Source organism: Polypterus senegalus, chromosome 4, assembly GCF_016835505.1.
Source record: "Polypterus senegalus isolate Bchr_013 chromosome 4, ASM1683550v1, whole genome shotgun sequence".
Taxonomy (NCBI): Eukaryota; Metazoa; Chordata; class Cladistia; order Polypteriformes; family Polypteridae; genus Polypterus; species Polypterus senegalus.
Genome location: NC_053157.1, coordinates 36,269,166 through 36,294,245, shown reverse-complemented (window position 1 = coordinate 36,294,245; position 25,080 = coordinate 36,269,166). Strand labels below are relative to the sequence as shown.

The 25,080-nt window shown below is 37.8% G+C and overlaps 1 protein-coding gene across 4 annotated transcripts in view; it reads left to right on the top strand.

Annotated features, from left to right (window-relative positions):
* LOC120527253 (WD repeat-containing protein 7) overlaps positions 1-25,080 on the top strand; it is a 522,770-nt gene that overhangs the window by 361,552 nt on the left and 136,138 nt on the right. For all 4 annotated transcript variants that reach the window (XM_039750464.1, XM_039750463.1, XM_039750462.1 and 1 more), the window contains one exon: positions 24,485-24,671. In XM_039750464.1, coding sequence (XP_039606398.1) covers positions 24,485-24,671 — 187 coding nt within the window. The remainder of the gene's footprint in view (positions 1-24,484; positions 24,672-25,080) is intronic.

Here is a 25,080-nt window from a genome sequence, read left to right as displayed (position 1 = left end):
GTATAATCTCATGCTACAGAAATTTTTTTTCCTTGCAGCAGGTTATGGTTATTTTTTAAATGTGCTGTGTGCTTTTTGAGCATGCAACACACATTTATATGTCTCATAGGGTATTTTTAGGAGACTTTTAAACTGTAGACTGTCCATTGTAAAAAGAAGCTTGCTGTCTGTTGAATGAGGTGAACAAGACAACTGCTGCTCTTATGCAGTTCAAAATTACCGCCCTGCTTTGAGCGCCTCCTTCGTGAGGCATTGGATTGGTTTAGAAATGTAATACTCAGTGAGCCGTCTAATTGTACCCACCCAGTTTTAAGCAAAATTCACTCATGTTTGTCTCTATATGTACAGTATATGCAGTATTATACATCTAGCCTCAAGACTAGATTCAGAGTGTGTAACTCAGAAACTAATATATCAATATTCCTTTGCACTTATTAATAGAATGTCTTCTAAAGATAAAATAAAGCATATTTAAAAGTAAAATATAAATTACATTTGAATATGAATTTATCTGTACATTTTATTTTTTGACATAACATCATGTTATTAGCAAAGATTATAAGCCTTTGGAGTTGCCATAAAATTAAAAAAAAAAAACGTAATATTTCTCATATAGTGGTCATTTTAAAATAAAAAATTGCAGGCACAAAACGAATTCTGAATATAGCCAGATTAATTTTTCCATTTACTTTTATTGTCTTAGTAAATGCTCTTATCCAAAGTGACTTACAAAAGAGGTCAGCATAATCAAGTACAGTAATCAAAAATCTGGGGACTGTTTTAAAAGATTATCACAAATGAAACCCTCTGACCAAAGGGTAGATAATCTTACCTTAGTTACACGAGCCTATCAAAAGTATCATCAATTAGGCAGATCTTCATAGAACAAGAGAGAGAGTTGAAATGATTCTTAAACACAGTGTGGAAATTAGCAGTTCAGATGGAGATGAGAAATATGTTCCACTAGCAAGAAGCCACATGTGATAAGAGTATAGATTGAGATTTAATACCTCACAGAGGTGGCATCTCCAGTCACCATAGGACCTCTTGAGTGCCTCCATATGCAGTAGACAGGTGCTGTCACACTAGCTACTCTATATCATTGAGCATTGAGGACATGAGGTAGCCAATGTAGCGGCCTGAAAACAGGAGTGAAATGTGCCCATCTCAGTAGTTTGAATACAAAACATCCTGCTGGATTTTGAATGGGCCGCAAGTTGTGCTGAATGCTCCGTCACATATGACCTGATCTTGCAGATGTTATTCAGAGTAAATCTGCATGGATGAGACACTTGCAGTGTTGTCAATGAAGAGTGAAGTGAAGTGATTTTAATAACAGCTAGAGTGAAGTGCTTCTTGAAGTGCTTCACAGCCTAAAAGAAAAGACCTTGGATTTCATTTTGCATGTAACTGAATTTTTTACTTCTGACTAGGGGGCGCCCCCTGCTCTCTTCGCTTACCGGTCCCCCCAGCCTGTGCTACGCACCAACCACTTCACATCTATATATTCGATCTCTTTTCACTGTTCCGTTATTTCACCGAGTAATAATTTCCATTTGTTTGCACTAATGTGATCTTTACTATCATTTTTTTGAGATGCTCTGCATGTGTATTGCGCATATGTTTTTTAATTCTTTGCGACGTTCTACTTTGTCATCTACTCTTTATCTTTTATTTACGGCCCAGGCGTGGTTATATCTCTTGGCACAAAGTCTTGTCTCACGGGACATGAAAGTAAAATCATAGAGAGATATGACTTGATGAAATACACCCAAAATTATTTTTTTGTAATTAAGTTCTTCCAAAATGCAAGGCAAACTATATGTTATAAAGCTAGGAAAAAGCTTCATGTGGAATGTATAATTACTGGCCTATTAAACTTGTGTAAGCAGTGCCATTCAGTCCCAAATTTGTGTCAGTCTTTCATTGCAGCAAATTCCTGTCTGAACTGCTTTTGTTCCCCAAGAGAGAGTAAAATATCTTGTGCATACACATTTTCGCATGCATATCGTGCCTAATACATGAAGTCCAATGAAATGGTAAGAACTCCTCCAATGTAAATCATACAGCTGATTGAAAGAGAAAGCATTGAACAAAGCCTTTTCTAAAGCTACACTGACCCCACAATTGCTTCCACCTGACGTGTAGCTGGATTTCTGCAAACAATTAAACCGTACTAAATTGAAACATCACTTCTGGCCTCTTGGTGTATATCCATCCTCACAGCGGATGTTTCCAGCCAGACCCATCTCGTTGGCCAAAACAAACATTATTTTCCCAGCGCCCCATAATGCTTTGCAACGGCAGCATTACATCACAGATTTATAGCAGCCCCCCACCACTTGCGTATGTAACACTTACTAGTGTGCTAGAAATTAGAAGAAAACTTGCATATACATTTAAACTCAAAACACTCTGAAAGGAAACCGGAAATGTGTTGATATATTCATGTCTTAAAGGTAATATCTTTTTGTATAGGCTTGTATGTGACTTATGTGTAACACCCGAGTTTAATAGTGCTGAACTAACCAGAAGGAGTGAAGCATCCATGTGCTCTAGTATTGTGCTTGTTTTGTAGCAGCAGAAAATGAATAAAAGTCTCCGGGGAAAACAAAAAATGTTTGGGAGAGTTGAATACCTGCTACTGAATCTGTGGGGCAAGCCTTAGTGAATTAATGCTTTCTGTATGCCACTGTCTGCAAGACATTTTACTGTTCTGAAATTTAATTCTTTTAATTTATCTTAGGGAGGCATGTTAGAGCAGTGGATATGTACTGCTGCCCCACAGCTCAGGTCACATTATTGGCCACAATAATCCATCCAGCATAGTAAGCAGATGTCTCCCTTGATGTCAGGGATATTTAAAAGAGCACGATACCATAATAATCCACTCAAACTGAGTTTGGTGAAGTTCCCAAACATTTCTGCAATTTCACCAAATTCAAGGCAAAGTGAAATAATTCGGGCTCGAGCATCACTAGAACATGCTTTGTGAAATCATTAGCAAGCAGTGGCACTAATCTGAATTCCTTCCTGCTTGTCAGGGTTATTAACCTGGGCTCTAAAAGTATGTTGCAGTCTCATTGATTCTGACTAGATGAGGATTGGGATGATGTTCCCAATATATTTGTTACAGAACATCTAGAACTGTCGCTGATAAACCAATTCACAGGTCAGTCTTAACAGCACAACTATACCCATATTTGTGACAAGTTGTTTTTAAGTCTGCCACATTCTTTGAGAGGAGAAGATTGAGCTTACAATGAGAGGTGCTCATTGGTATCCCCCCTGCTCACTAGTGTTTAGGAAATTATAGTCAGATTAAGTCAAAGAACAATATTATTTCCACACAACAGAGATGCATCAATGATATATCCACAATTGGTGTTCTCCATGGCTTATATGTCATAGTTGTTAACTGCATAAATGATGAAACCTTGCACCCAATTTTTGGTGAATTGACTTAATTGCAAGAGTGCAGTATACTGTAGATTTCACACCTCAGATAGATGAAGTGAATGGCTAGGAACAGCAACTATAGAACTTCATGATCTCCTTGAATCAAATCTCTCAAAAGTGTATCCTAACATAATTATATGTTTGTAAATCGGGTCCAAAAAATACCAGATGAGCAAATGAAGTTACCAGTTAGATATCAACAACAACAACATTTATTTATATAGCACATTTTCATACAAAAAGTATCTCAAAGTGCTTTACATAATGAAGAATAGAAAAATAAAAGACAAAATAAGAAATTAAAATAAGACAACATTAGTTAACATAGAAAAGAGTAAGGTCCAATGGCCAGGGTGGACAGAAAAAACAAACAAAAAAAAAAACTCCAGACGTCTGGAGAAAAAAATTTAATGTGCAGGGGTTCCAGGCCACGGGACCACCCAGTCCCCTCTGGGCATTCTACTTAACAAAAATGAAATAGTCCTCTTTGTAGTTAGGGTTCTCACGGAGTCATTTGATGTTGATGGTCATACAGACTTCTGGCTTTTAATCCATCCATCATTGTTGGAACATCACGTTGCTTTTAGTAGATGGTGGTGGTGTAAGATATCCTTACAGAGGGAATACTATACTTTTCCTTTGTGATTTATGGGTGACAAGTTAAAAGATTTTATAAGGATCTGAATCACAGAACACATGGCCATATATGTCAGTATTGTCATGTCTTTGGGAAACAATGGGTTGCTAATAATATTTGCTGCATTGGCACTAATAACACACTGCATGTTATCATCCTGATGTTTTTGTCAGAGACCTCCGCTGTTGCTGTGTATCTGCAGTGGGCTGGCTGTGGGCTGTCATCATGGTTCAGAAGTTAAGCCTACACAATAACAAAACATTTCATTACCATGTACAGTGGCATGCAGTTGTTTAAGAGCAGGCTTGAGAAGATATGTCCACTTGCTAGTGAACTGAGACATACCAACTTATTTCATTAGTCTCCTAATTTTGATTTACTGCACCATGCAGTGTTAGTCACTTTTAGAGAATGAGAAATAACACGCAAGGGCTTTGTACCTTATTGTCTTTGGCTTAACCCATTAACACCTACTGTTCAGTTGATGAGCAGTTGTGGCTAATTTGTCTTAGTTTGGTTTATTGATATTGGAATTATGAATCATTTGTTTCACAGCTGGATCAATTGTCGTGTGGCGAGCAGAGTTTTTTTTTTGTTAGGTTATATATGTATATTTTTGGACCATATACTGTAGCTCTCAATGTAATTGAAAGATAATTTAATATTGTATTTTTCTGCAGTTAAATGTTATGTTGATCTGTTGTTTCAAGAACAGTATAAACAATTGTATGGTATATTAACAATATTGTGTTGAATTAAAATGTTAGGTCTTTGTAGCCTCCATAAAAAATTCTCATGGCAATTACTGCTGTGGTTGTTTTCACTTATTTGCTGTTGTTCAACTGCCTTCCTAATTAATGGCTTTTTTTTTTTTGCTTTTTCCCCCCAAAAAACTGACAGCTTTTACACTGTAGGTTCTCTAGAGATGCAGCCCACTCTGGACACCTTACGTGAAAGTGCATGCCCATGCCATTTCTGCATAATATTGACATACAAAAATGTCTGACAACATTTTGGTTTTAAAGACACTTTACAACATACACTGCATTACACTGGCATCATATTTGAAAACTGTGCCTTTAAGCAGTCTCAATCTCATTCTCATTTACCTCCACTTTCTCTCTCCTGGAACCAGAATTGATTTTGCTTTCACTTTTGATTCTTCTACTGCAGGTGCTGAGTAGCTGAAAAAATTGTGTCGTTAGATATACAGTAACAAGGCCTTAGAAATAAGTGAAAAGGATTGGTCATTTCTAATGAGATAAGAGCAGTATTTGGTTATTTGTCTTTTATTTAGAAAAGGTGTTCTTTTTCTTGTATTTAAAGCATATGCTGCTTCACAAACATGATAAATTAGTAGATTACCATATCTTGCTTTCAGCCAATTTATTAGAGCCATTGTGCACATCACAATACAGGCAATAACATTACATTCTCAAATCCTCTTAATCCATTTCACAGTTACAGTGTGCCACAGCTTACCCCATCAGCATCAGAGGCAAGGCAGGAGCCAGCCTTGGACAGGACACCGATCCATCATCAGCAATCAGTCAGTCACCCATCAACCCACATTCACACAGGACCATTTTGGAGTTACCAGTCAACTTATCCTTTACATGCCAATGTTGTGGAAGGAAACTGGAGTACTTGGAGGAAAACTTGACACAGGACAACATGTAGACTCCACGTGGACAATAAATGGGAATGGGATTTAAACCTAGGATTCTGGATCTGTGAGGCGGCAACACTAATAATGCTTTCCAATGCAGACAGTATAGGGCAATACATTTGGAAATACAGTACAATTAAAAATACAGTAGACCCCCGTGAAGTTGCGGTTCAGAGTTCACGGCCTCAGTCACTCGTGGATTTTTCCTTAGATAATATCTAATGATTATTAGCGTAAACCGCAAGTATCCGCAATTTTTGTGGCTTTTTTCGTGGCAATACTGTACTGTAGAGAGAACAGGAAGCAACTTTAGAGGAAAAGGCGGCTTGGGATGGTGAAAGTAGCCAATAGAATTTGAAACTCAAACTCCCAGAGAAGTCCCTGCAGTGGCTCTGATTGGTGTTCTGCTGAGGGTGCAGGGGCTGTTGAGGTCAAAGCATGTCAGCGCGGCTTTTAAAAAGGGGGTTGGTTACCAAAAGCAAAAAAAAGTTTTTGTAATTTGTGTTTCAAGTTCCTGTCTGCCTGCCTTCTGTTGGGTTACTTGTACTTATTCGTTTTGTCCTGAATCGTTTCGTGGTTGGCATCTAGATTGTCGGCCGTTTGCCTGTGTACATGAGGAATGTAAGTGGATTCATTGCTATCCTGCGAAGAAAGGAGCGCTCCTGAACCCATCTTCACCATTTCAGGAACTAGCGGTAGGACTATATTTCTATTCCCATTCAACGTGCGGATCTCTGGACTATCTATCTTCATCATTACATTTCATCCGCTGCCGTTTTTCATGAACATTTTTCATGATTTACTGTGTGTGTTTTGTTTGTGCTTTGTTGTGTTTAATTTGTAATCGCCGTAAGGGGAACGGGTGATATCGTTGTTTTCATTCATTTCATGTGGTTTCATCACATTCTTTATTTGCTGTTTGATTACCGGTTTGCTTTGTTTTTGTCTCTGTGAGTGCGTGCGGGTCGGGCCAAGGCTAGGTGCGTCCCTGGAATCTCCACCATAAAAATAAATAAATCACTGTCTTCTTAATAGTGTGAATCTTAGCTGCACCAGACTACTACAGCGTTATTCATTTCTCCTTGCTGCTGATTGACTGTGATGCATCTCCAGCTAAGTGTTCTTGTGTTTTCCGTTTTGTTCTTCTTAGCCCTTAAACTGCCACAACTGGCTATAGTCGTTTCCCAGTGCCATTTGCGAGCATGCAGGAGCTGATCAGTCAGTGCTGTACATTCGTTGAGCAGCCAGCTAATGACCACTGACGCCGCGTGCAGCATTGCAGCCTCACTGTCTCTGGGATTGAGCTGCTGCACTAGACTAGCCTGCAATCATCAGTGTTTAAAACCTCTGTGTGCTTATGTGCAGCCAGTTCAAGCGCAGTTAGCTCTGTGATTTACTGAATTTCATCCATGTCGTCAGTTGCACCTTGTACATACTGTTCGAGTAGTTTTTTTTAAATAGTTTTTACAGCTCATTAGTAGTGTGTAAAATGATCAGTGTTTCAGTAATTGTGATGCTCTTTGTATGGAAAAAAAAATGTGTTCCATTAAAATTTCACTTTTTCTTTGTGAATTGTGACGTTTACTTAAAAAGTGCAACAAAAAATATTTGGCGTCCAGGGATGCATTAACCCCCAAGTATGTGGCAGTATAAGGGTTAAAGCCCCAAGATGCCGTTGAAACGCCCTGCATCTTCTAAGGCTTCAGGCAATGAAAACACGCTTGCATGAATTACAGTACATATAGTGGTAACATCGGTATTTTACATTCTAGCACTGTGGGAGACATAGCAGTACAGTATACAGGTTTACCTTTACATTCTTTTTTTAGGTAATGTATTAAGCTGAGTTTGAAATTAAATTAAAGTGTTTTGGGGACATATTTAGAGTTTAAACTATAAAAATAGGCATTTTCTTAACCACATCCAAAATTCACAGTTTTTCACATTTCACGGTTGCTCTAGGAACGTAACCCCCACAAATTTTGGAGGTGTACTGTATAAATATCCACACTAGACCACATACTCGCTTCACTCTCTTCTCCAGTGTGTATAAAAAGATCATGTGCTGTGTTAACTTTTTCAGCCTGAAATGTGTTATGCAAGGTTGTACTTACCACTGTTTTGCTGTATTTCACATATACTGTACTACTTTCAGAGCAGATGAATATTTCTGATAATGTAATATTGATTTAATATTTTTTAGCCTACATTTCCACACATTAAGGCCTTTTTTTAACAATATGCTTATTTATTGTAAGCATGTCCTGTTTTATATTGTATGAATACTTCTTTCTTCATTTATTTAAGTTAATTTAGTTCTTCTAGATTATTAGCTACTGTACAGAATTGTTACACTATTCATTGCCAAACATATAAGTAAACTGCAAGAAAATAGGATTTACAGAGTAATTAACTTCTTGGTTCTCACTGAATATTTCTCACTTAAGCACCCTCCTAAGCAGGCATTTTTATGAATTCTTTTACAAGATTGTTTTATGAATTACTCACAATGCTGGAAGGTTTGTGGTTCTGGATGTAAACATGTATCACTCAAAATATGCCTGAGCTAGGGCCCAATTTTCCTAATTAGACAACTGTGACCAATGTTTTGCTTTCTAGTTGAAATGTTCTTATAAAAACACATTCCGAAAAAAAATGTTTATGCATGGTTGTATATACTACCTGTTTTCTCACTGCATATCTCCTCTAATTATACCTGATATGATCCAGTGAAGTAAGTAAAATCTTACAGTCTTTCATTTTGGGTAAGAAGAAGCTTCATGCTCTTCACAGAAAAGATGAAAGGTGTTGCCTGGGGTGGTGTGATTTGTAAATTAGACTCTCTAGAAGAAATGTATATATGTAAATAAAATTGTACTCACCATGAACTTTTGATCATTCCCTGATTTGGTTTTTCAATGAAAACATGGATACATGGATCTGATAGATAGAGCTTTTTAAAATTATTTTCTTAAATTACATGGATTTCAACTTTACATGACTTTCAAGACTAAAAAAGACCACAAATTGCTGTAGCAAGTAGCTAGTTCAAGTCAGCACGGTACTTAAGAGAATCTGAAAAGATTAAGTGTGTTTTGTCTTTAGGCACCTCTGATGTTAAACACCACATTTCATGACAGCTTTGATGTTCAGGTTCATGAAATAAGACTATGAAAAAAATAAGAATATACTCAGCAGTAGTAGATGCAGTACACCTTTCTATAATTTCAATACCAGAGATACCTAAATATTTAACAACATGATAGATGGATCGATGGATGGATCTTTAGTGACAATGTGAACAATAACGCGTCATGTAATGCTGTACCAGCAGTTCTATTTGATCATCCACAGCAAAAGTGAGTTGATACATAGCTACTTACGCTGGGTTTCTCATAGTTGTTTAAATGCCAGGCAGATCACCTGGCCAGACAAGAACTGTGTATTTTATTCACAAGGATCCTTCGCAGGAATCACAAGCAGCAGTCCTCAATGTCAAAGTAAATTCCTTTTCTGACTACTGTTTAATGCAAATCTCTACTTGTGCCTTACAATCTTCAAAGTGCTCTTCCCCCAAAGTAAGTGTAAATGCCATGTATCTACTCTTTTTGCTGAGCTTTATTGCACAAAAAGGATCAAAATGTAAAAAAGGTTTAACAGTATCATTGAGCCACACAAGCAAGATAATGTAACAATTGCAATTTATTTATTCTAGTACTGCATGCCAAGTAAAAAGAAATTCCCAGCAGCTTTGCATGAAGGACAGGAACCACCTTTGGATGAGGCACCACTTTGTCACTAAGCAAACTCACACCAACTGGAGTCAATATAGCACCACCAGTTAACATAACTTACGTATTTACTTTGACCACAGATGCCAGCTAGAGGTTTATTTTCTCCAAGGATACTGTTTTTTGTTTTCGTCTCTTCTTTTGCCAACTGGCCATAGCTCATCAAATGGACAGATGTTGCTGGGCCCCATCTATCTTAATCAATTTCTACTTTGTTTTCAAGTCAGTTTAAGCAAGTGTCTATCTTTATGTGTACTAATTTTGTAATTAGTAATTTGTAAAATGTATACATGTGTTTTACCTGAGAACTTGTCACAGCGCTGTCCACCCACACTCAGTTAAGAGTACTATTCAAAAATAAACTGAACTGAATTTATGGGATGGAGATACAAACTTGAGTAAATGTAGGAAAACTAATGCAGACATGGGCAGGATATTCAGAGCGGTTTATTAGACCTGGTACTGATCTCATTTTCTTGGAGGTGTGATAAAGGCACTGCTAGCATCTGTGCCTCTCTGTTGCACGTTTTTATTCATTTATTGTCTAGTTATTACTTTAAAAATGGAAAAAAAATATTCCAGTCCTTGTTTATACTCCCATTTAGGTTGATTGGGGATTTCACACTGACCCATCAGTGATTGCATGGGTGCATAAGTAGAACCCTATCCAGAGCTGTTTCCTACCTTGTGCCTAATGCTGCCAGTTGAATTAAGCAAGTCTGAAAATATTGTGGTATATTTGTAAACTCCTTTGTGGTGAGGAGAGCTGATATTACAGCTTTATAAAGTAGTTCAGTGAAAAATGGGTATTACAAACGTTATGGTCCATTTTTCATTGGGCAAGTGTCTGTGCACACAGCATTAGGTATAAAGCAAGAGCCTGCCCCCTGGTTGCTCAAGTACTATGTATCACACACTCAAGCATATTGACTCATACCGATCCAGTTTATATTCATTAGTTAGCCTGACTTGCATGTCTTTACGGAGTGGAGAGAAAACTACAGTACCTGGAGGAAAGCTCATGAACACAGGGAGAACATCCATTATCCTCACCCCGAACGTCCCTGACATCCCCCACCATAAACAAGGCAATCTAACGCATTATTCAAATTCATGATTATGCATCAGTGAGGCAACAGAGCTAACCATATGTCACCCTTAATAAAATGATTTTTTAAAACATTATTATAATACTTTTGTGTTTAGAATAGCAGGTATTCATTTTTATGTTTCAGTTTTTAGATGTAGGCTTATCACTTTTGGCTTTTGCAGTTACTTTCAAGTATGTGACATGGAAGTGTCCAGATGTAATAATTTTATTGTATTTTTTTTTTAATATTGCAAGTACATGAATATATGTAGGAATATACTTGCAGCATGACATTTTGTCCATGTCGTATAATCCTACCATGGAATGAGGTTATTTCCTAGATATTATTGTAAGATTCAAAATAAATAATATATGCTAAACTGATTAAGTTTGGCATTTTTGATCAAAGACAAATTTCAGCCAAATACTTTGGTCAGCATACCCATCCCTTAGTTATACTAGTAGTACTTAAGTGTATGCATTGTTGTTTTTAGTATATGGAGGATATTTGCAATGAACCATATACAGAAAATGAAAAAGGCAAGTGATCGGGCTATTTTCTGATCATTTTCGTTTTTGGCTCATTCAGATTATAGCAGGTATTTGATTTTATTTCCATGAATTCACCCATCCTGTGTGTTGACGAACGCTTTACTGATAATGTAGTCCTTGACTTAGGGAGCAAGCAGGCTGTCAGTTGAAGAATTCGCATTAGCATAGCTCTGCTCGTCCTGCACTTGATAATGGACTCAAAGGTTAAGAGTGGGGATCTCAACAGCTCCAATCAGCAGAGCTTTTCCAGGGCTAATTACCTCTTTACCGTGCTGACTCTAATGTGACATGTTTATTGCCTTAACTAACAACTCATTAGCTTAGTTGATGTTTTGTCAATATTAATTCATTCATTTAAGCCAAGTCAAAGCTTAAACAAAGATGTCTGTTTGGAGAAACGGGCAGTGAAATGATTCCCTTTTTTGGTGCATGTGATATTTTTTTGGGGTCTGTTCAAGATTAATACTTTTGACATATCAGAACGCTGTCTTTAGAAAGCACACTTTGTTGGAGATCAGCAGCTTTTGAGAATCAGAGTGACTTGGATAACTCATTTGAATAATCAGAGGTGCTCATGTGTACAATAAAGGGTATGGTCACACTTTATTTTATAAGGAATTACCACTTAGAGTTTGAGACAGTGTTAATATTGAGGGCTTAATTCTGTGCTCACAGGTTGAATAAAAAAGGCAAGAAATACAAAGTTTTATTGTGTTTTTATTTCAACACTGATGTAACAGACTTTCCAGCATTGTACTTCTCAGGAGCAGGTTTGCCTTACGAATGTGTTTTGTACCCTTGGGGTTTGTTATACTTGAAAAAGATATGTTCTTAAAGTTTGGTATGCCTGCTACAAATGTTATGTGAATAACCTTCAAAAAAGTTAGAATATCCTCTCCCCAAACCTAGTTGTGGTAAAGGTGAACCCACAGAAGTTTTGTTACACGGAAATAAATCGATCTGTTTATAAAGTTATGGTGCACTAGCTCACTTAGTAATGATTTTGTATGTCTGTATTTCACAACTAATATCATTTTAGTGTGAAAATCAAGGCTAAGATCTGCTTTTCACATTAGTTCATTTTACCATATGCACAGTTTTCTCATTAAGAACCACAGAGACCTGATGTTTGCTTCAGAATCATCAGGGAGCAGACAGAATCCAGCCCTGACTCTGTATGAGCAGTGTATGAGTCTAGTAATGGGCACATTCACGGACACAGCCACAGCCACACATTATACTGCTTGGGCTAACCAGCATGTCTTTGGGATGCTAGACAGAACAGACCACCTGAGGATAGGCAGAGAGAGGTACATACGCACTCTTCACACACAGTTCCTTAACAGTTCTGGAGCAATTTGGCTACATCACCAAACATGGTACAGTCATGCTGCATATTAATATTTTATGCAAATGTATAAATAATAAAAACACATTTTTACTTTACTAAACATTTAGCATTAGTAATTGTCTCCTATGTGCTCAAGTATTAGTGTGATAAAAGAATGTCTGAAACACCATTTTTTGGCTGTATAATCTTTATCAAGTGTGTGTATTTACTGATTGCATGTGGGGTGTGTGTATATGTAGTTCGTAGTGCGTATGGCTCTATCCATTCATTATCAAACCGTGCTAGTCCATATCATGGCCACGGAAGCTACAGTATACTCACTGCCAGCAGTGTCCGGCCTAAGACTGAAGCCTACTCTGGAAAGCTCAACACTGCACAATAAAACACAATCGCACAGCTCATCTTTCAGGTCAGGTCAGATTGGGGAGCATGCACTGCTACAGCGCTGTGCCACACACAATACAAGACAAAACAGCTTGGGATCCTGGTTGGCAATCCATACCAAGCCACAATTTTACCGGATTACTGTGTATCAATGTTTTTGTACATGTTATCCCCACTGCCTTAACACTGATTATAAGATCAATTGGAAACTGCTCAAGTTTTCTTATGGTTCAAATCATATACATGGTTTAGGTGATTTGACTGAAGGTCCAATTAAGTTTTGTGTTAATGTAGTAAATGCATTCTAAAGAACTTAACTACATTGTTACTTGTGACACAGTCGGAAGCACTGGGCTTTAAACCAGTGTTACTGCTGACTAATGCTGCGACTGTGAGCAAGTTAATTAAACTGCCTATGCTTGAGTTTCTGAACTTTAAAAGTCATTAGTTTTAAAGTATCTTGATCATGTTAATCACCATGGAAAAAGTGTTGTCCTAATGTACAATAATGTCTAAGTAATAGTAATTATATACAATAATAATTTGCAAATGACCTCTTAGTTATAGTTTGTATTTTGCCTGTATATGTCCTAACTACCTGTGGCGGTATTTATTTAAAAGTTACCTGTTTACACAAAAATGAACTTTTTAGGCCTGTATTAAGCCAGTTGCATTGTTTGTGTTTTTATTGCATAGCTACTAGCCTAAATAAATGAGGAAGGTAGGCTTATAGCTGTACTTTGGGACCTTGTTTAGTGAGCTTAATTGGCTTTAGGGGATGGAAAATTAACCAAAAACGGTTTTAACCATGGGTCATTTTATTAACACCCACCCACCCGGGAAAGCATCTTAATATAATCTTAAGAATACAGAGAGTGCTTCTTTTGGTGGTATTATAATGAAACCACAGATGTACTTTGCAGTTGGCAACAACCAGGGCAACAGAGGAAAACAACTACATTAGATGATAGAAATATCACAGCTGTGAAGATAAAAAAACAATCTCCAGTATCAGCCACGGATATGAACAAGAAGCTCCAAAGTGCAAAGGAGACACTCCTGCAGCACCGTCTTGAGATGCTCAGGTACTTGCTATCTTTAGCAAGGTTTAGAGTACAACAACAACAACAAGATTTATTTATATAGCACATTTTCATACAAACAGTAGCTCAAAGTGCTTTACATATTAAAGAATAGAAAAATTAAAAAAGACACAATTATAAAACAAAATAAATCAACATTAATTAACATCGAGTAAGAGTAAGGTTCAATGGCCAGGGGGGACAGAAAAAACAAAAAAAACTCCAGACGGCTGGAGAAAAAATAAAATCTGTAGGGAGTAAAGGCACCCGTCATCTAACTCCTGTTATGGACAGTCTTCCATTTTTCCAGTCCAGCCCTAATTACCCTTCAGAGTGATAGGGATCACTCTTTATTGCGACCACACTCTGCAAACTCTTGGGTTTCTGCTTTGGATAGCCGAAGATAACGCCAGATTGAGCAGTGAGTTGGTAGAGTAAAACAAGCATCTTGATTTTGTAAAGGATTTTTAAAGGAAGGAATTGAGGTCTTGCTGTTGGTTTCTTGGGTGGACATAAGCCCATCCTTTTGGTTGACAATCAGTGTAAAGTTCAGTGTTATTCATTCTTGTGTTATGGTTCTTTGATCAAACTTGGCTGTACTGTTGGTACCACTAAGAGCTGTCTCTGAGTGCTGTCTGTGATCATTCATCTCATCAGATGGATCGGGGGTGTGGAGGCTGTGAGGGGCCCCATCATAGATGCTGAGACTTTTTAGCTGTCTGGTTCTGGCATTTTAAACCCAGAGTGTTCTAGTCATACAAAAAAGGGGTAGTGTCAGTCTGTCCTACAATATAGGCTCTTGTCCCTGTCACGCTAATTTGGACTTAATGGGTCCTATTGTGGTGCATGTCAGTTTCTCTGTACTTATAAGGGGCCATACTGTCTACTCCAAACAGTATAGCATGCATTATTGTTAATATTTTAATAGATTTCATTTTTTGTAGTGTCTTAAAGAGAGAGATGTTCCTTTGTGCAGTGTTCTGTTATCTGATGCAGCAGTCATGCCATATTTAATAGACAGTTCTAGAAGAATAATCAGCACTTTCATATTTATTAACTTCCCCAAGATGTGGGTGTGGCTGTGTGTGTGTTTTAGGTTAAAAATCAGTTCCAAATTGGCCCAGAGTTAGTAGGTATATGTGTGATTGGGACCTGTGATTGACTGTTGTCACATCCAGTCCACATTCTTACCTGGTCCCCCATACTACCAGCAACCTCTTACGCAGGTCATGGAATCTTTGGTTAGTATTAGTAAATGTCCACATCCTCTGTGTGTAAGTGCTGCAAGATGCTAGCATCAACAATGAACATTAGCAAAACAATTAAAATAGAATAGTTTATTTACCCCCAAGTTTAATTTTCAGATTAAATAAGCACCACCAGTCTATATAAACATTTCTCTAGTATTTTTTCAAATGTTTATTGCCATTTTTTATTTTAAGGTGATTCCTTCATAAAGTGTCATCTCCGTAACCTTACAGCACCATTTCCTACATGTGATGGCTTTAACTCCATTTCTTGATTTTTTTTTTTTTTCTTGAGTTTGTTGTCACATCTAGATTTAGATGCCCTCATATTACCTTGGTTCATGTTCTAAAATGATACAGCTTTTGAAACACTATATAGTTCCGCTCATCTGTCTGTGATAAAAAATGTACACAACTTAATGTTCCCCTTGAATCCTGTAACATAATTCTAAAGTAATGCGTAAGCTTTTCAGTTTTGCTGCAGACTTCTTGCTCAAAGCAGACTAAAGAATTCTTTCATTCTAATTCCATTTACCATTATCTTTTGGAACCCTTCAACCTAATCTGCTATATGTAGTGCCAGCTCTGATTTTCATCCTCTTATGTATTATAAATTATTAGTGTTGCTGTCATATCCTTGATTGTCATGATAATGTCTGAAGGTTTTTTTAACTGTCCTCCTAATTTATAATTTTAGTAATTAAAGCTATCTTCCTCCTTTCTTAATTATTTTTCTGAACATTTATCTATTGTATCTCTTAATACTAGACAATATTAACTAACTAATACCCCAATAGCCAAAATATTAAAACCTCCTGATTTTGTGTAGGTCCCGCTTGTGCCGCCAAAACAGCCCTGACCTCTGAAGGTGTCCTGTCGTATCTGGCACCAAGATTAGACACAGGTGGCACGTGTAAAATTAAATACATTTTTATTTTTCTTCAGCTGTGAGACACATCTTTCCCATGTCTCACTAGCCCAACACAGTCCCAAGCACACAATAAACACTTTCTTCTCCTCTTCTTCTCACTCCACCACTCCTCACCAACCTTCGTCCTCCTTCCACCCGACTCAGGCTTCTGAGTGGTGGTCGCTGGCTCCCTTTATAGTTTACCCGGAAGTGCTCCAGGTGCTTGATCCATGATTTCCTGCTTCACTTCCGGGTGTGACGAATTGGCTGCCCACACGGGCTCAGGAGTCCCAAATACAGCGCCCCCTGGCGTTACCTGCGGGACCCAACAGGGCTGCACCCAACTCCAATTCCCAGGATGCCCTGCGGGAACCCGAGACACTGTTCCACCCCAGGGAGGTGGCCCACTAGCGTTCAGCGGGAGGTATTGGAACGTCCATGGCTGTTCCCCCTGAATATAGTGAGCAGGGACGTCCCGGCTAGGTAAGGATGCCAAGCCCCTGTCACACAGCATATTCTTCAAGTCCTGTATTTTATGAGCTAAGGTCCTCCAAGGATCGGAGTTGTTTTTGGTGGCTAATTTGGAGGCCTTGTCAACACCATGAACTCTTGGTCATGTTTCTCAAACTATTCCTGAACAGTTTTTTCAGTGTGGCAGAGCACATTATCCTGCTGAAAGAGGCCACTACCATCAGGGAACACTGGTGCCATTAAGGGATGTACAAGGTATGCAGCAATTCTTAAAAAGGTGAAATGTGTAACATTCACATGAATACCAGGACCCAAGGTTTCCCAGCAGAAATTGCACAGAGCATCACACTGCCACTGCCGGCTTGCCATCTTTCTTTAGTGCGTCCTGCTGCCATCTCTTCCCCAGGTAAACAATGCAACACACATCAGGCCATCCATATAATCTGAAAGAAAATGAGATTCACTTTTTGCAGTGCTCTATGGTCCAGTTCTGATTCTCATGTGCTCATTGCAGGAGCTTTTAGCAGTGCACAGGTATGAGCAGGGCCACTCTGAACAGTCTGGGTCTGTGCAGCCCCATACACAGCAGGCTGCGATGCACCGTGTGTTCTAAAACTTTTTACTCACAGCCAGCATTAAAAATTTTCAGCAGTTTACGTAGGTCTTCTATGGGATCTGACCAGACAGGCTAGCCTTCGCTCTCCACGAGCTTCATTGAGTCTTGCGGGCCCATGACTCTGTTACCGGTTCACCGGTTGACCTCCACTGGAGCACTTTTGATAGGTACTAACCACTGCATCCCAGGAACAAAACTACATGATCTATTGTTTTGGAGATGCTTTGACCCAGTCATTTAGCCATCACAATTTTGTCCTTGTCAGAGTTGCTCAGATCCTTGTGCTTACTCATTTTTGACTGTTTCTGACACATCATGCTTACTGACTATTCATTTGCTGTCTTATATATCCATACCTTTGACAGGTACCAATGTAATGAGACAATCAACGTTATTCACTTCACCTGTCAGTGGTTTTAATGTTGCTGATCCGTGTATATTGTCCATTTTGGTGCAACATAGGCTGTAATGCACTTTTTCCAAAATTAAATTAAAGAAGTTTTCCCCAAATGCACATTTAGGCTGGTACTCAAATTCAAGTGGTTAACTGTTTTCAAACAGGTTTAACAAATTAAAGCTCAAAAGAATTAATGGTAAAATTCATCTGTATTTTGTCCTTAACAGAAAATGCAAAGCACTTATGTAAATATTGTTTAATACATTTTCCATTTTTCCCCTCTCCTCTCTCCAGTCTGCAGTAGTCCACAGCCAGTATTTCCAGGCCCTATTTTGTCCTTTAAGGAGTGGCTTTCTTACTGCCACTCACCCTGTCAGACCTGTGGCACAACGTCTCCTCTTCACGGTAGAAACTGAGACTTCCTTTTTTGACCACTGTTAAGCAGTGCTTGAAGCTGTTATATTGTGAGGAGCTTGCGTTCACGCAAGCTGGTGACCCTCAGAAACTTGTCTTCTGATTGGGTTGTGACTTTGGGCCTGCCCGATCTCTTCCTATCAGAGTTTCTTCCAGTTTCTAATTGCCTTTGGATTGTGTGGGACACCATACTCAGTGATTTTTTATTTATTTATCTTTTTTTGCAGTTTCTCTACATGAAAGGCCTATACGTCTAAGAGTAATAATGCTCTGTCTCATTTAATTTGTTAATTACAATTTTCTTGCTTTTATCACCAAAATATTGTCCAAATAGTTTTTTAGAGGGTATAGTAACACAGTCTGTTCTAACTCTGCTTTAAGGCAGACAGAAGGTTTTTAAGTAATCAACACCTATGCAAATTGTTTCCTTCAACTTGCAGGGCTTAATTTACTTAGATTGCTGCAGAACATCTGTAGGTTGTAACCTATTGGTTGTTCCCTGAAGAAGGCCTATTTTTAATACTGTATTTCTTTTTCTTCAGTTTTTGCTAACTTAAATTTAAACCTCTGGCAGTTTACTGCTTACTTTTTCACCATTTTAGGTGATTCATTGCATTTCAAATGATTAAATTGGAAGAAAAACTGGGAAAACTTAGGTGTTCTAAAATTTTTGACGAGAAGTGTATATCACTAATTTTGTGGGTCATGTGGATGTTGCATGACTCAAGTCTGACCCAAGCCGGGTAAAACATTTCAAGGCATAAACATTTAGGATCTGTGAGGAGGTGAATGCCAACATTACCTCAGAAATAAAAGAGAACTGAGATTGGTCACCTGTGAATCCAAAACATGATGACCCCTAAATCAGATCCCTTTTGTGAACTGTAGTTCAGGGGCCATTTGCATCCATCCAGTACTGTACCCCTGTTATGTGTATTTAGGTATGAAAGTTTTTTCCATATTCTAAAGTATGTCTTTCTTGTAGTGTAGTGACTGGAACTTCACACAGTACTTTAGATGTAGATGTGCATTATATAGTCTAAGCATAACACCCATTAATTTATATTTAAATTTATATTCAAATGTTGTACATACAAATGGATGAACTGAAGTTACTTCAGACACTAAAGTTAAGAATTTGACAATATTGAAGAACTGCTAAGGATGTTCCAGTTTTCTCCCACATGTTTGGATCTGACATGCCACTGGGATAAGAACCATTAATAATAATAATACATTTTATTTATGGGTGTTGTCGGTATGATGTTCTGGAGGCTGTTGACCCTCACAAGAGCAACTGGACTGAGAGTGACTACAAGGGTGAGAGGATATATAATTCAGATTCAAGTATGCAGATTTATATTGCTTTCCTTTGCCAGTTTTTTTAAGTGTGCAATATTTTTTTCATACTCACTGCATCAGTTCTGAGGATTTTACTCTTACCTGTGAAATCGTTAGGCATTGGCAATGGTCCCTCACTGCTGCTAATTTTGGCACCTTTATTGCAGTTCCTAAAAATCTTGTCTGAATCATTTGGCTATTTAATACAATGTAAAAGTTTGATTTGCACTTGTGATAAACAATTAAGAATGTTTTCCAATGAAGTTGTTTATAGTGGTGTTGCAAGATAGACTATGTTCTAAATTTAGGTTGAGTTGCTGTCAACATGCACTTTGCATGCTTTGTCTATGATGGTAATATTTTCACCTACCAAAAACGTGCGTACAGTTAGCTTGGTATGATGAATGCACACTGATTTGTATGTTTGCATCCCACAGTGGGTAGGCTTCCCCTTCCACCCAGTTCTGTTTTGTGTTACCCCGAATTGTATTATGTTGGAGGACAATTACAGTAATTGGGGAAGGTATTTGATGTTTTGTGTAAAGCACTCAGATATTTTAATATACAAGTAAATATTAGACCTGCATTATTCAGGCGCTTGGACTTAGATTTTTTAAAAATGTTTTTCAGCTGTTTTGCTCATGATATAAATTGCTAATGATGTCTGTTAATGTTAATGGCATCAATTGATGTCAAATGTCAATTGCTTTGTAAACTGTTGTTCTGCAGACTAGGAAAGGTGCTAGAGAACAGTCTAGATATAAACAGTGATTATTGTCCAACCTTTAACACCATGTCAGATAAGCTATGTACCATTAGGAAGTTACCTTGCATATAGATAAGGAAAGGTATTGGGGTAAGCTTCGATGAGTGCATTTACATGTGCTTCAATAACCTGGTTATTTACTTTCTAAAATGCCATATAAACCTTTATTACTGTTAGAAAAACACGGATATTTGTGTCTGAGGAGTCAGGTTAACACACATAGATATCTCCATAGGTAACTTGGTTATTTGACCATATAAACATTTAACTGGGATAGTGTTAAGTATTTTGTAGTCTGTGTATGTCTGTTTCACTCTGTTCATCTGCACAGCTGTTAGCTTCAAACAAACTCTCAGCATCAGCAGGAAGATTTAGCCACATGATAAATTCCTAAAACAAGTGCATGGGATATTGCATATTCCTTCTCCTAGTTGAAGTAAAATCTCTCAAAATTTCAGTATCTCTAAATTTATGTTGAACTAGCAAAATACCTGCGCTTTGCAGCGGAGTAGTGTGTTAAAGAAGTAATGAAAAAGAAAAGGAAACATTTTGAAAATAACGTAACATGATTGTCAATGTAATTGTTTTGTCACTGTTATGAGTGTTGCTGTCATATACATATACATATATATATATATACATCTATATATATATATATATATATATATATATATATATATATATATATACACACATATATATACCTGTGTATATATATATATATATATATATATATATATATATATATATATACTAGCAAAATACCCGCGCTTTGCAGCGAAATACTGCCTTAAAATTTTTATTAAGAAGAAAATTAAACCTTTTTAAACTGAGGGAAAAAATACCAATAATTATTTGTTAAGGATCTTCTTGTATACCACATTGTGAGTTCGGCCCTCCGGTTGTAATATGACCAAGCTGTGTGCTGAGCTTACTCTTGAGCATGCAACGTACAGTTGGCCATGTGAACAGTAATCTTGTTTCACATCTCACAGCTTGGATTGCTGCTGTCATAATCAGTTTGAGTTTCATGGTTTGTTTCAATTACGACAGTATTTGTAGGACTTGTGTTGAAGTGACATTCGGCATCTGTCAAGCATTGTAACTATACAACCGGTTTCATCGATAACTTCACATCCAGCTTTTGAGAGTTTAAACATTCATAAACATCAAAATGTCCACTACTGAAATCGTCATCTGTCAATCTAAGATGTTTAAGAGGCATTGGCGGTTGTCGAAAGATGTAAAATATTTGGCCATTTCGGTACACTTGAAAGCGACAACCGAACAATTCAGTGGCAACCATCAACTCACATGCACATGCATAGGTGAAGAACTTAAGCATTTCACTCTTCTAGTGCTCCTGTGTAGTATAATTATCTCCTGTACCGTCATCAGTCCACTCCTTAAACCTGTCCCAGTCATTCAATACATAAGACACAATGTTCTTTCGGATATCAAGAGTGAGCCTGATATGGCCGTGCAATGTGTAACAAAGAGAATGGAAAAGGCAGGCGGCATCTCTGGGCATGGAAACCACTCTGTAAGTGACAGTTCTTTGATTGATGGTGATCACCTCGAAAGACATGTTAATGGGGGTTGGAATGAAAAAGGAAATCGGTACCTGAACAATGTAAAGTAAGTCTAAAATACCTAAACAATAACTATAATCGTAATAAATGAGCAATAAAACAGCGGAGAAGCCATGGATTAAATAAAAAGGCTGTAGTTATTAGCAGGAATCCCGTGGCGAAGCAAGGAAGGGAATGTAGAGACTGGAGCGACGGTCGGCCTTATATAGGCAGGCAGCCAACAACATGGGAGGCGGGATGGGGGACCCAATGCCGCCTCACACGGTGACCGAACTGCAAGCTATGGATGTATATATGTATGTAAGTAAGGATTCAGTTAGCATTGGGAACCCGCGTACCAAATTTCTTGAAGATGGGCCCGTAAGTAACAAAGACCGTTGAAAAGTTCAATATGGTGGCCAACAGTAGCATCATACCTCCGAAATAAGTACCAAATTTCAGCCTTCTACCTACATGGGAAGTTGGAGAATTAGTGACGTTGGAAACTTCAATATGGCGGCCGAAATAAGTACATACATTTGTTTTGGTTAGCGCAGGGAAGCCACCTACCACATTTCGTGAAGATGGGGCCTTAAATAATAAAGTTCAACATGGCGGACGTTGTCGACCGTTATGACCGTTACGTGTAAAATTTCGAAATGAAACCTGCTTAACTTTTGTAAGTAAGCTGTAAGGAATAAGCCTGCCAAATATCAGCCTTCTACCTACACGGGAAGTTGGAGAATTAGTGATGAGTGAGTGAGTCAGTCAGTCAGTCAGTAAGGGCTTTGCCTTTTATTAGTATAGATATGCAGTGCTAAACTCAGCAACAAAATCACATCGGGGTAACGCATAAAAAGCAATATATGTTAATGTATTCTGAACAGTGTTTAAAGTAACAAGTAACCTAATGCAATACATAATTTATTGAATTAAAAATACTTGCGTTATTATTATCCCAGCAGCACTGGATATAAGGCAAGAAGAACAAGTACTGGCATGCCAGTTTGTGGCTGGGCTAAATCTTATAGCCAAACAAAAAACAGTCTGCTGCGTGTAATCCACTAACAAGCATATTAATAAAGTGTCAGGTGTGAAATGATTCAAGCATCACAGGAAAAGGATTTTGGGCAGCTGCCTGTATACTATACTGAATTTGGCTGCCAAATATGATGGTTTGGTTCAAAATGAAAAGGTCTCGACAGACTTCAGTCCTAAATGGAACAATTCAGACAGAAAAACGTGGCGGTTTTGAAGTCGAGCAAGGGAAATGATGTCATCGGGCCCATGGACCAGAAGTGACATCTTTGAGTCCAGGCAAAATTTCCCATGGTTGGTCTGCAGATGAAAAAGAGGAAATATCAGTGTACTCTGCCAGCCTGTGGTCTGGCATGGAATTTTCCTTTTTGAGCCCTTCAGTTGACTCTTAGGCGCATGTGTGTGACACAGGCTAGTTTTAATCCAGCTATTAGCTATAGCTACACTCAGGTCTGTAAGTACCGTATATAGTCGCGTATAAGTCGGGTCTTGAAACCCGAACGCCCATTCAAAAATGCAACACTTACATCTTTCTTGTGTCCTCCAATGTCGCATCAGTTTCTCAGACGCATCGAATTTTGTGGCAGCAGCGCAGTTGCCAATTTCTTTTGCTACTTCAACGACATTTAATTTAAAACCAGCTTCATATTTTCTTCTGATCAAATGCTCCATCATAGATAAAGGATGCTCTTACGATAAAGGTGTATGAGGGGGTGAGATACAGAAAACACAAATCAGTGCAAATTTTGCTTCAGAATAGTTTGGGTATTACTGTGTGGTCACGTAGGCACAATACACAGAAAAAAAAAAGTCAGTGTGCTCCGCGGTTACTCTGTCAGGTAGGTGTTAGCATATCATAATCTCTTGGACCAATAGCATGAGTTTTCTGCATTCGACTTATACGACCTACATTATAAAATACTAGAAATTATATGGTAAAATCAAGTCCCGACTTATCCGTGGGAGAAGTTATCCGCAAGTATATTTGGTATTTGCACAATGACACAATTTTCATAATTTTGTCTCTGTATGCCATTGTAATGGATTTAAAATAAAGCAATCATTATTTGATTAAAGTATAGGTGTAAAATTAAATTTAAGGGGGTTAAATATGAGGTGTTTAGGAAAAATCTATTTTTCTGCCTATACCCCCACGCTTGTTTTCAGATTCACAGGTGGCTGATGATGACGTTTAACTCATTGTTGTGCAGTTTAGTGATATTGCAGCATTTTGCCAATGGAGAACTCCATAAGTGGACTTGCACGTGTAAATGTGGATTGTTAAGACACCAGGTTTCTGCTTTCTGCTTAAAACTGGGTTACTCACTTTATGCCAGTTTTGTGTGCCCCTGACCCTGTAAAGGAAAACAACAGTCAGAAACACAAAAGCAATTTTTTATTAACAGATGCAGTGTAGTTAATATAGAAATTTGGAAAGTATATTGGTATTCAAATCTAGAAACTTTTTTGTTTTTGAAATCTTTTCAAAACGGTTAAATGAAAATAAAGATCAATACATTTTGAAAGCAATTATTTTTGAGACTCTTTCTTAAAAAGATAATAAACCCAATAATAAAAGGTTTACTAATAACTAGTACAAAGTCAGTTACTTTTATAGGTTTTACGGGCATGAAAATCAATTTTCTGGTTCTGTTATCATTGACTTTTTTCCCCTTTTTACATTTCTTTTAAATCCAGGCAAGGCTCTCACATTTCTTCTGCTGCAGCCACCCAGTCCCAAACTACCTGCACACAGCACCATACGCCGAACTGCAATTGATCTCATTGGACGTGGATTCACTGTCTGGGAACCGTACATGGATGTCTCGGCTGTACTTATGGGCCTTTTGGAGCTCTGTGCTGATGCAGAAAAGCAACTTGCTAAGTGAGTAATGCAAACCAAGCACTTTCTCTTTATGCTTTTGATATTCAGAGTAAAATATTTGTTTATGATAAAAAAGGCCAGGTTTCTGCTAATATAGTACTTCTAGTTTGGTGTATCTTATTTAAAATATTCAGATTTCCGCTTTTTTTTTATTTGCAGATCACTTTTATTATATTTATTTGATCACAATCCGGGAGATCCTTCAGCCTGAAAAGGATTTAATAGCTTTGAATGGAAAACTAATTTATTTTTGGTTTCACTACTATAACATATCCTATTTATTTAGCCCCCCTTGATTACTTTAACCCTTACAGGCTGAACAGATTTCTACCATTTTGAACCCCTAGTTATCTCGCACTCTTTCTTACTATAAAACCTTAAATGTAAAATAACGTAACGTCATATTTAA